The sequence below is a fragment of the Ziziphus jujuba genome, chromosome 7, assembly GCF_031755915.1.
Source record: "Ziziphus jujuba cultivar Dongzao chromosome 7, ASM3175591v1".
In the NCBI taxonomy this organism is placed as follows: Eukaryota; Viridiplantae; Streptophyta; class Magnoliopsida; order Rosales; family Rhamnaceae; genus Ziziphus; species Ziziphus jujuba.
The window spans coordinates 12951436-12963026 of record NC_083385.1 but is presented as its reverse complement, the minus strand read 5'-3'; the positions used below and the strand labels follow the sequence as shown (position 1 = coordinate 12963026).

General features: G+C 32.9%; 2 protein-coding genes across 14 annotated transcripts; one reads left to right on the top strand and one right to left on the bottom strand.

Moving 5' to 3' along the window:
• Positions 1-705: 705 nt before the first annotated feature.
• Positions 706-4510, bottom strand: LOC132804410 (chaperone protein dnaJ 15-like). 12 transcript variants are annotated; one of them, XR_009639513.1, is made up of 8 exons: positions 4403-4510; positions 3180-4261; positions 2968-3062; positions 2788-2892; positions 2588-2638; positions 1737-1841; positions 1094-1331; positions 706-988 (listed from the first exon to the last, which is right to left on the bottom strand). XR_009639513.1 is itself a non-coding variant. In XM_060818725.1 (5 exons), exons 2-5 carry the CDS (start codon positions 3019-3021, stop codon positions 1293-1295), a joined length of 390 nt encoding a protein of 129 aa, XP_060674708.1. In that variant the 5' UTR covers positions 3022-3062; positions 3180-4458; the 3' UTR covers positions 706-1292. The 12 variants fall into 12 exon arrangements, 4 of the variants coding, with proteins under 4 accessions (XP_060674708.1, XP_060674709.1, XP_060674707.1 ...); XR_009639514.1 differs by having other exon boundaries at positions 4407-4479; XR_009639515.1 differs by having other exon boundaries at positions 1737-1958; positions 3180-4447.
• A 2278-nt stretch (positions 4511-6788) lies between these two features.
• LOC125423856 (probable WRKY transcription factor 7) lies at positions 6789-8474 on the top strand. Of its 2 annotated transcripts, none has more exons than XM_048479529.2 (3): positions 6789-7617; positions 7740-7868; positions 8021-8474. In XM_048479529.2, exons 1-3 carry the CDS (start codon positions 6917-6919, stop codon positions 8178-8180), a joined length of 990 nt encoding a protein of 329 aa, XP_048335486.1. In that variant the 5' UTR covers positions 6789-6916; the 3' UTR covers positions 8181-8474. The 2 variants fall into 2 exon arrangements, with proteins under 2 accessions (XP_048335486.1, XP_048335487.1); XM_048479530.2 differs by having other exon boundaries at positions 6797-7617; positions 7743-7868.
• The last annotated feature ends 3117 nt before the right edge of the window (positions 8475-11591 follow it).

Here is an 11591-nt window from a genome sequence, read left to right as displayed (position 1 = left end):
CGGTCTTTATAAGGCTGTGGATACCTCTCCCTTCAGGACGCGTTTTGTGAGCAAAACCTTGAGGCCAGGGGGGAGAGAGGGTGTGAACCCTGGGCCAAAGAGGACAATATCCTGATGCGGGTGGTCTGGGCTGTTACAGTCGTTAACTCCGATCTGCAGAAACGTACAATTTAATTACATCCTTTTGAAGTGTATGGGCTCCACAATGAATATTTTCAGATGATGCAGGGAGAGTGAACTGAACTGAAGAGATTTTGGGATTTTCTGCAATGTTCGTCAATGCAAAGAAAGAAGGCTGAAAGGTACCTAACCAACAAAAGAGAAAGAGAGAGGAAGACACAGTATACATTTAATGTGGTAGCAGGACAGAAGTTAATGAGGGTAGATAGAAATGAGGGATGGTCAAAAAATTTGTTTTAATATTATCACCTGTATTCGAGACAGTCAATGAAAAAACTGTTATTTTTACTTTACACTTTCATAGGTATCCATGTATTTAAATAGTTTACAAAAACTAGACAATTAATTCCCTCCTAACAAGTCTCATTTGGACATACTACCATGGAGCCATTCATGTAAAAGTGATTGATACCATCCATTTAAATTATCATCCTTCTTATTTATTGCTACTCCACATATCAAATAATATGGATAATTTAATAATGAAATTGAATCCTTACACATCATATTGACACGAGAATCAAGTACAAAAACTAAAAACAAAATCTGAATTAGCAAGAGGAAATTGTACAAGTGTTTTATGAATAAAAACAAGAGAATATTACACCTCCTAGAGAATATTACAGCTCCTAGATAATATTACAGCTCCTACAAAAGCCTCTATTGGTATCAATCCCGACTTGACCCAATGTTCCCCATCAGAAATGGAAAGGCTTGAAATTGTCACAGCAATTAAACATCAGCCATGGTAGTCAAGGATCACCTGCTGACAACACGATTAACTGTTGGTTGAACAAATATATGAACCCTGCAGATAGCAACTAGTTGTCAATAAGCAAAAAATACTATCTAGTTTGCATGAAAAGAATCATGAAAAGGAAACTCCATATGAATGATAAACTTTCGGGTGTACCATTTCCAGGGAATCATGAAAATGAAACGAAATACCCTTATGTTTTTTTTTTTATATGTTTTTTTCTTTCCTTTCTTCGACGTTTCCTCGCCATCTCTTTATCCATAACCAGACCTTAGGAGCCCTCTGTTTCCTTTCGCATCGGCCGGATTGTAAGCGTGGAGACTGCGCGTTTTGAAGGAGATGGTGAAGAGGCGACTCAGATAGAAAACTGCAGGGTTTTTGAGAGCCTTCTTATCTGCACAAAAATATATGAACAACATAAAATAAAAGTGAAAAATATAATGAGCACTGGGAAATAAAAACCACCATAGCTGAATATATTACCCTCGGTAGAAATGGACGTTTCTGTTAACGTATATAATGTGCAACCATGGAGTTTAAACAGTCAATTTCCCTTATGATTCTCATGTTGATAATGAAGTAAATGCAATAACTGACAGTTTGCATTAAACATTAAGGAAAACAAGAATTATACATGACAACAATAACTGATAACAACGAAAGCAGTAATATTTAATCACCAACAGCAATTATAGTAATAAAATAACTATAACTACAATTATATTAAAACACAAATAAGCGTGCAGACAATTAAATTTAATAAATAAGCAGCATTCAATAATGGAAAACACACAATTACCATCTTTAGAATAACCTCCACAGCACCTTTGCCATCACCAAGAGCTCCATCTATTTCATCAATCACCTAGAGAAAAAGTAGTAACTTCTTTCTTTTGCATACATTCTACAATAAGAAGGGTAACCATAAAAAATAATGCGAACCAAGCACTTTGGCCTCGACTCAACAGTGACAGAGTTCATCTGCACTACATCAACAAACTAAACTGTTGTATAAAGTAACCTATAACACAAAGAAATACATTGTAATAGCTAGCGGAAAAAAAAAATAAATAAAAACACAAAGTAACTTTATACAAAATTTCCAATCTTAAAAGAATCTAATATTCAGCAGATAAAAATTAATGCAGATCCATGTGAAAAAAAACAAAAACGAAAAAAAAAGAAGAAGCATATATATACAAATACATACATCAGGGACCAAACCCATGGATTTCATTTTTGGGGGGGGGGGGAGGAGAGGGTTGGTGTGGAAATTGGAAGCTGGATGAAGAAGCATTCACTTGAAAAGAGAAGTTGAGCATCATTTTCACATTCACAGGTAGGTTACTAATTTTAAGTTCTACCCATGTGTGATATTCAAAATCACAATTTCACAGCCACAATTTTATGCTTTGAAAATAAATTAGAGACGCATAGTACTTAGAAATTGAAGGATATAACAGCAGAAAGTTTAACATGACAAGAGTATTACAAAACATTTCTACCAATTGTATATGATCATTGGCACTGTTGACTCCATTTATGCTTCAAATTTTTTAAACAACCACGACAGCTTTCAGAATGCAAAAATCATATGCACTATAAAATGGAAAATGGATTGGAGACACAATAGGAAAGAAGATATGGTACCTGTAGGGCCAAACCATAACCGCCATTCACATCTTGCTCGAAATAAAGTAACTGGAAAATAAAGCAATTAGATTATAAATTTAATGTCACATCAGCAACACAAAAGAAAATGCAAATGCAGAGAGAGAGAGAGAGAGAGTTCATAGTCATCAAACATGGTATATAAAAAATTTAAATGCAAAAATATGAAATATACATACCTTAAATTTGCTTTGTGCATTTGAAGTAACTCTTACTACAATACCACACTCCGCTTGTTGCTCGTTGATCGTAACACCAAAGAAATGAGCATTTTGCTTATCCACCTGCAACAAAACAAAATCAAGCAAACGGAAAATTCCAGAAAGAATGAAAGTCCATGATAACAAACATGAAAGCACCTTTCCACTAACTGATGATAGAATGGAATGTATCCCTAGTTGGCTGTACTCCATCCAGCATCATATCATCATACATATCTCTCAGCAAGAAATGCCTACCACCACCGTTATTAAAAAAAAAAAAAAAACAGAACACAACTTTCACAATTTCTCCCCAAAAAAAAAATTCCCAAAACCACTAAAAGAAAATCAAAATTAGAGCTGTTGCCTACCTGTTGCTTCTGCTTCTGCTCCTAGGGCTCTCTAAAATCCCGCAATTTTTTCTCTGAGTCGCCTCTTCACCATCTCCTTCAAAACGCGCAGTCTCCACGCTTACAATTTGGCCGATTCATGAAAGGAAACAGAGGGCTCCTAAGGTTTGGTTATGGATAAAGAGATGGAGGGGAAAAGTCGAAGAAAGGAAAGAAAAAAACATATAAAAAAAAACATAAAGGTATTTTGGGATTTTAAAAGATTGGAGGGGTAGATAAAAAAAAAAATGAATTGAGGAGGCAAAATTCATGAAGCTCTGTCCTATGGGGGTATTGGGCCAAATTCCCCATATATATATATATATATATAGATGATGAGACATTCCCATCCACAGGGGGACCCAACTTAGTCATTTTCTCTGATCTTAACAGAGAGGCTAGCTGGCTGAGCTTAAGCTTAAATACCTCTTAAGTTCGGAATCAAAGCCCATGTAGTAAGTAAAAGTTGTTTTGTGATTTTGAATTTTGTTGTCAAAACCTCAAGAAGTTCTCTCTTTCTAGAAAACGTGAAGAAGACGAACTCAGATTAATTTTCCCAATTTTGGCAGATTTGAAATTAAATATATAGTTTATCTTCCATATCCTTGGGCTGTTAGACAAAGAAGGCGGCTATTTTAAATTCCAAAAAAGACAACACCTGAAAGAAAGCGTGGAATATTTAGTCAATAACGTTATGGATTATGGTCTGCGAATTACGTGGATACGATGCAGCCAAATATGCCAACAACAACACAGAACTCGGATTATTAATTGATGCTCAACCCCCATGAGAGATATTGTCTGCTCGATTGCACTAAATCCAAATCTATTAATACCCAAATCTTGTTTCGTAATTTTGACTTAAAAATTTTTAGAATATTAATCGCCCACAACTTGGTGCAATCCTTATTTACCAACTTGACACCCCAATTTTTAGCTAAAAAAAGTATAAAATATTTTTGGATTCCTCCAAAGTTTCTGCAAAATAAATTTGTAGTTTAATATAAGTCCTCCAGACCCTCAAAATAAGCCCCATTAGAGGAAATAACCCGTGCCCTCTGGCCCTGACCAAGAAATAAAGAGAAAAAAACAAAAACAAAATCAGGTTTAGTATTAGCACCGACTTTGATGCCAAATGCCACCAAATATGGGCGTGGATTAGCTATTTAGTAATACTTAACCATAAGACTAGATATGTTCCATACCTACCAATGACCTCTCTACGAAGGTGCAAAGAACCAATATTTCTCACATGCATTGTCAACAGATGCATCAAATTCAATATTTTATACTTGATAATTAGTTTTGAGTTTTATAGCGCAGCCAAAAATATATATGCATATATTAATTTATAATTTGCTTGTTGTTTTCTTAATGGAAATAGAATTGGCAATCACTGACACATTTCGGTGGAAAGTCAAAAATTTAGGCAGCCAACTCTGGCACGTCTTGTTTTTGATTTACAATTTCATTCTATGTGGGGTGTTCGTGTATGTGTAGAAATAAATTTCTTCTGCTTTCCGTCTTTTTGACTTGTGCAAAAGAACTACGCAGCTAGATATTAGACCATGGCACTCACACTGCGTGTCTATCCTTTACTCAACAATACAAACAAAACATTTTTTTTTTTTTCTGCTCCTTTGATTGCGCTTTTGTTTGTTTTATTTTTCTGCCAAGTCTTATCCTCGATAGAAATAGAAAAAGAATGTTTCTTTTTTATTTGCGTGGAATTTTATTTGCGTAACAGAATGCTATGAGTGGAGAAATTAACCTAAGATAAGAAAAAGAAAAAAAACCTAAAACCTAGCTTTGAAAAAGAGAGTACAAATAAAGAAATAGCAAAGAAAAATTTTGAAATAGATATCTGTTTTTCTAAAAGTCTTAGTTAGGCCAAGCAACATGAAAAGTGGACCACCTCTATCACATCTCAATTATGGTTCAATGTGTCACAGCAAAAGACAAAAAGAAAAAGAAAAAGAGGGGAAAAAAAAAAAAAGTTTCTGGTTCAATCTGGGGCTTCTTTAGGCCCTTGTGAGTTGAAGAAAACTGCTGTTGTAGCTCACCATTGGTGATCCAATTTACTATATGATATGAGAGCTCGTGTTACTTGCTTTTCTTTCAAAATTTGTATAAGTATGCAAACATGTGTCTATTTTATGTATTTAGTAATACTCTTCCTTTTAGTACGGAAAAAAAAATCCTTCTAGATGAATGTGGTAGTGCAATAAATTTCAAGAAGAATGAGAAGATGCAAATTTTGAAAAAAAAAAGAAGAAGAAGGTATTTTTGGACCACTTAAAAAAGGAAGAAAAATATTGTTTGCTTCATTTATTTTATTTTATGACCATGTTTATTCCATTTAAGTTGATTATCTAATTATACCAACATAGAAAAAAGTCGTCCAAATGAGATCAAGTTTGGAAAAGTATTTCAATATAATAAAACTGTTTTTATATTTGCTTTTGAAAATAAAAACTCCTATAATTTCATCTTTTGACTTTGATCATTTCAATTGATAAACATTTTCATAACACAAAAAGTTTAATTGCGTTTATAACATTCAATTATAAATCTATCAAATAAAAATCAAGTTTAACAATTAAATTGTGAAGTCAAATTAAAGAAAAATGAAATAATTATGTCTAACATAATTAATTTTAAATCAATAGTTTTTTTTTTCTCTTAAAAGCAAAGTAAATAAAAAAATTAATCAATATTCTACTGTATTTATATTTTGTAATGAAAGAATGATTTATCCTTATTCACCAACTTTAAACATGTTCGGATGATCAACCTAATTTACCATAAGAATTTAATTGACATAGAAAGCTAGGTTCCATTAATCAGCTACAAAGTCAAAAGAGAAGTCCTCAATGAGAAAAGTAGAAATAAATCAAAAGCCAAATGAGAACAAAGAAGAACCACTAACATAAATTTGGGAAAACTAATATATACCAAACACATTGGACCAAAACCAAAAAAAAAAAAAAAAATTAAACGGTTGAGATTAATAGTCAAAAAGTAGATAGCAAATTTCCACGGCTTTCCTCTCTCTCTAAGCAATAAATAATTAATAATTATAAACTTCCGGGGTTATCAGGAAATTAAATAAAAACAGATGGGAAAAAAAAAAGTCAACTCTATCATGCTGGCTCCAACTCTCTCTCTCTCTCTTAATCAAAAAATTAGAAAAGCTGTCACACTCCACAGATCGAACGGTCTACGAAGCTGGTTTGACTTGATTTCTACCCGTGTCCCAACGTTTCTCTACGACCATTTTAAATTGGATAAGTGCTTAGATGAGGTCAATATCCGGACACAAACTCAATTAAAAAAATAAAAAATAAAAATGTTTTATTCGTGCTGTTTCATTTCAGAAAAAATAAAAATAATGATAAATAAAAATATTTTCTTTTTTTTTCTTTTTTTTTTTTTAATTTGGGATGTGGTTGGATCTTATTCACACCTATATTTGACAGCAAGTTCTAGCGTGACAGCTCAGTGACGCAGTGGGCCAATTTTTGGGGTTTCATTGCTGCCGATGCCATCGTTTTGACCAGAAAAAAAAAAAAAACTTGCCCTTTATCAACACCTTCTCTACCCTCGTTTTCTTTTACACTTTTCTTTCTCTCTCCTTCTTTTCATTTTTCCTTTTTTTAAAAAAAAAAAAGAAAAATTTTTGGGGGAAGAGGAGGGAAGAAATTTTTTGTTATGCAGAGATGGCTGTGGATTTCATGGGATATAGAAGCAGTGAGAATTTCACTTCAAAATTAGAAGAGAACGCCGTTCAAGAAGCGGCTTCTGGGCTTGAAAGCGTAGAGAAGCTCATCAGATTGCTTTCTCAAGCTCAACAACACAATCAAGATATGGACTGCAAAGCTGTGGCAGACGTCGCCGTTTCCAAGTTCAAGAAGGTTATCTCTCTTCTGGGTCGGACCCGAACGGGTCATGCCCGATTCAGAAGGGCTCCGCTTACCACCCCTAATTCTTATTCTTCTTCTTCTTCTCCCCCCCTAATTCAGAACCATGAAAGGCCAGCCGTACCTACTGAAACTAATAACAAAATTTACTACGCGACGCCAATCCAGCAGATCCCGCCTCTTCATCATCATCTTGGTGACCCTGCTGCTTTAATCGTACCCAAAAACGGTGTGATTGACAGGAAGGACTCTTCCACCACCATCAATTTCTCGTATTCCTCTGCTCCGACGTCTTTTATTTCGTCTTTGACCGGAGACACAGACAGTAAGCAGCCGTCTTCTTCTTCAGCTTTCCAGATTACGAACCTCTCTCAGGTTTCGTCGGCTGGAAAACCACCGCTTTCGACTTCCTCGTTGAAGAGGAAGTGTAGCTCTGAGAATTTGGGCTCTGGAAAGTGCGGAGCTGGGTCTTCCGGCCGCTGCCATTGTTCCAAGAAGAGGTGGGTCTTTTTCTCTCTCTATCTTTACCTTCTCTGTTATTTCCTAGTCCTATATTATCAGTTCCATTTTCGAGCTAAAAAGGGTATTGGATCTGAGTTTTTGAATTGCTTTTTCTTTTTAGCAGAAAAATGAGGTTGAAGAGGGTAGTCAGAGTTCCGGCTATAAGCTTGAAGATGGCTGATATTCCACCTGACGATTACTCTTGGAGAAAGTACGGACAGAAACCCATTAAAGGATCTCCGCATCCAAGGTATAATTTTATTTATTTATTATGCTTCTCTGTAACTCTGGTCATTTTGACTCAAGACTACTCTTTTGAATTTAAGAGTTGAATTTTTTTCATTTTTTTTGTTTTCACCGAATTTGTTTCTGAAAACATATTTTTAATTTTTGACATAACAGGGGATATTACAAGTGCAGCAGTGTTAGAGGGTGTCCAGCACGAAAGCATGTAGAGAGAGCTCTTGATGATCCATCAATGCTGGTGGTGACTTACGAAGGGGAACACAATCACTCTCTATCTGTTGCCGAGGCTACCAATCTCATCTTAGAATCGTCTTAATTAGATCTCCCAAAACATTAAAAAAGAAAAAAAAAGGGATTAATGACAGTGTTTTTACAAAGCGTTTTTTGTGTTTCAATTTTCTTGTTGTAGCCAGTAGAAAATAGTAACAGTACGGGCTGGAGACTCGGTTGGAGTCAGCTCTGTCTCGAAGGAGATTACTGGGTTAGTTTCATTTTCCCTGTAAAATATTTATGGTTCTGTTTTTTATTTTTTATTTTTCCTTCCTCTCCTAGACACTGTGAATCTAATCCAAATTGAAATTAAAAAGGGATGGTGGTGGATTTGGTAGTAGATTTCCATTAGAAGGGAAATTATAAAAAAAAAAAAAAAAAAGGCAAGTGGGGTTTCTATTCTAATTGATTTTTATAATTGATTGCTTTATCTTTGGTTCTTGTCTTGGATGCCTACCTCTTACTTTTCTTTCACTACCCAAAGTCTTAGTCCATGGTTGATTTAAATACTGAAAAGGAAATATTTAAAGAAGTGAAAGGGACTGGGTCAAAGAATTGTAAAGAAGTGGACCAACATGTCGTGTTTGGGACGGTTGACCAAAAGGAAGATTTAAGGGGTTGGTAGTTGCCGGTTGGGTCGGCAAAATTTACTAATGCTTTTTGAGAGAAGCAAAAGGAAGACTTTATATTTTAAATGCAATTTTATTGGTTCCTTTGGTCTTAAAAAAAATGGTTGGCTAGAATTTTAGTGGGACTTTAAGGATATAGTTGGCCTAGCAATTATAGGGACTTTAAGGAGATTTTCTATTTTCATATTTTTCATTAGAATCTCAAATTGTATAAAAAAAAAATATGGTTATTATTTAAGTGTTTAGCTTTTTTTTTTTTTCCTACTTGCTATAGATCGGACATAAATGGTAACAGGAAACTGAAGATATGGATCACATACCTTGAAGAAAGAAATAAATGGTTGAAGCTAAATTTACCCCCCAAAAAAAAAAAAAAATGGTTGAGGCTTAGAAAGAAAATAAAAGGCAAAAGTCAAAGTGAGTGGGTGAGAAATTGATAAGTGTAGGCGCATGGGGGACCTGCAGCATTCAGAAATTTGTTCTTGCTCTCTTTGCCTTTGCCTTAACGTCAACCTTCTATGCAATAATGGTCCCCCACGCCCCAAGCCGCCATCATTTTCCTTCTATTATGTCCCACATACACGAGTGCATTCATATACTGTACTAAAAATGCAGAGATTAAAATAATTTCTCTTCCAATCTTTGTTTTATACAATTTATTACCAATTACTAATATTATGATATTTTGTGCATTTATATTTCTCTATTTAAGAGAAGTGATTTGGATTTATGTTATGTTTTTGTTAAAACTTGTGGTTTTATATTAAAAAGATAATCTAATAGAAGTGCAATCCAAACCTCTTTATATATTTTTAAAATCTTCATGTTTAACCTATATGAAACTTTATTCGCACATTCACCCTAACATTTACTCTTAACATGTTTTCCTTCCTATCCAACCTAAAAAATTACTATTTTATTGGACGAAAGTCATGAGTACAATCCGCACGCCTTAATATCAAAGAAAAATATAGAAAAAGATTTTTCATAAATTTAAGAAAATAGTCAAGGAGTGACAGTCTATGAAACAGCACTCTCTTTCGTTCGTGTCAATTTTTGGTTTTATAATCAAAGATGGTTCCATTGTTGCAAAATATAGAAAGTTGAATATTCATTTAAAAAAAAAAAAAAAAAAAACAAAGTTAAAGAGTTGAATTTTTGAAATTTGTTTTTGTATTCTGCAACCGAAACCGAAACCCAAAAAAAAAAAAGGACGTAGGGGAAACTTCCGTTTGCTTTCGAAGTTTGGTTTTTCCGAAAAATAAGTTGACCACCTAGAACCGACAAATGTTGTGAAATTAATTTAGCGATTGCAATGTGTTTGGAATGATTGAAAAATCTGAATTGCTACTCAAATTATATTGTGTGGCCTCGAGACATGAAACGGATGCCTGAGGTTGATGTAAATGTTTTTCAAGGAAATAAAAAATTAGATGAAATAGTTAGAAGCGAGGGTGAGGTACTAACAGTATCTCCAATAATTTAACTTAAAAAATTTGGGTCTTCTTCTATTTTTTTTTTTTAATATCTAATAACATATTAAAATTAATATGAATCATTTTTTCATTTATTCTTTATTTTTTATTTAATCTTTTCACAATTTTATGATATGTGGTAACTAACATATAAATGGTTAATACTTATCTTTTCATTTATGTTTCAATTTAATTTTATTAACTCTTCAAAATAAAATTCACCCTTAAAAGGGAAAGAAACGAAAAAAAAAAAAAAAAAAAAGGGTTTGCCCTAATCGTTCAGCCAGATTGTTTTGCAATATCAAATCATGTTTAATGTAAATAGCTGTTTATGATAAGTATAACTATAGTATTTATTTTTTTGAAATTCTCCCTATCTTTAAGTCTGTATTGAATATAGGCATATATATATATATATATATATATATATATATTGATAATGTCTTCTCATAAAATTAAGTAAACGATGGACAAAAAAAAAAAAAAAAACAAAAAAACACAGTGACTAAGGCTAGCAGATATAAAGAGGAGGAAAAATGACATATATCATTTTTATCCATAAATCTGATCGTAAAAGTGAGGAATGGAACACTATTTTTGAAAAATAATGAAAAACATGGAAATGATTAAAATATATATAGAGCGAGAGAGGATAAAATATTCCAGAATTGTTGTCGTAATATGTTTAATTAGTTCTTTTTGGATTTTGTATTTGTTATTTTTTTTTTCCTAATATATTCTTAAAAAACCATTGAGGCAGAGAAGGAAAATAGACAAAAAGCTTAGAAGAAAGGAAGAAGCGTGTGTCATTTTATTATCTCAATTATTATTATTATAAATTGGATAAAATCCCCCTTCCCAATTAAAACTTATTTTAATGGTATTATTAAATTATAAGCTTCAAAAGAATAATAAAGATGAATTTTAATTATTAATATGATGTTATATGTCATTGGATTTTCAAAAGTTAAAAAAAAAAAACTTAAATTGAGATAAATAATCGCCAATAAATTTATTTGGTAACTCTATCAAGCTATTTAGATAAAAAAATAAATAAATAAACATTTTCAAGGATTTTTTTTTTTTTTTTTTGGGGGGGGGGCTTTTGGAGGATATTTCCGATACTTCTGGAGTACATTGATTTTTTCATACTATTTGAAGGTCTATTTTTAAAAGTTTTGTCTGACGATACCTTTCTTAGTGGATGATCGGAAAATGTTTCTCTTCATCACGAGACTGATCGGATCCGCATTTTTTTAAATTTTTAATAAAAATTGAAATTTCCTTAACAAATCAATTTTATCATAAAAATGTTAATGAAATATATAATTAATTAATAGTCAATAATTTTTA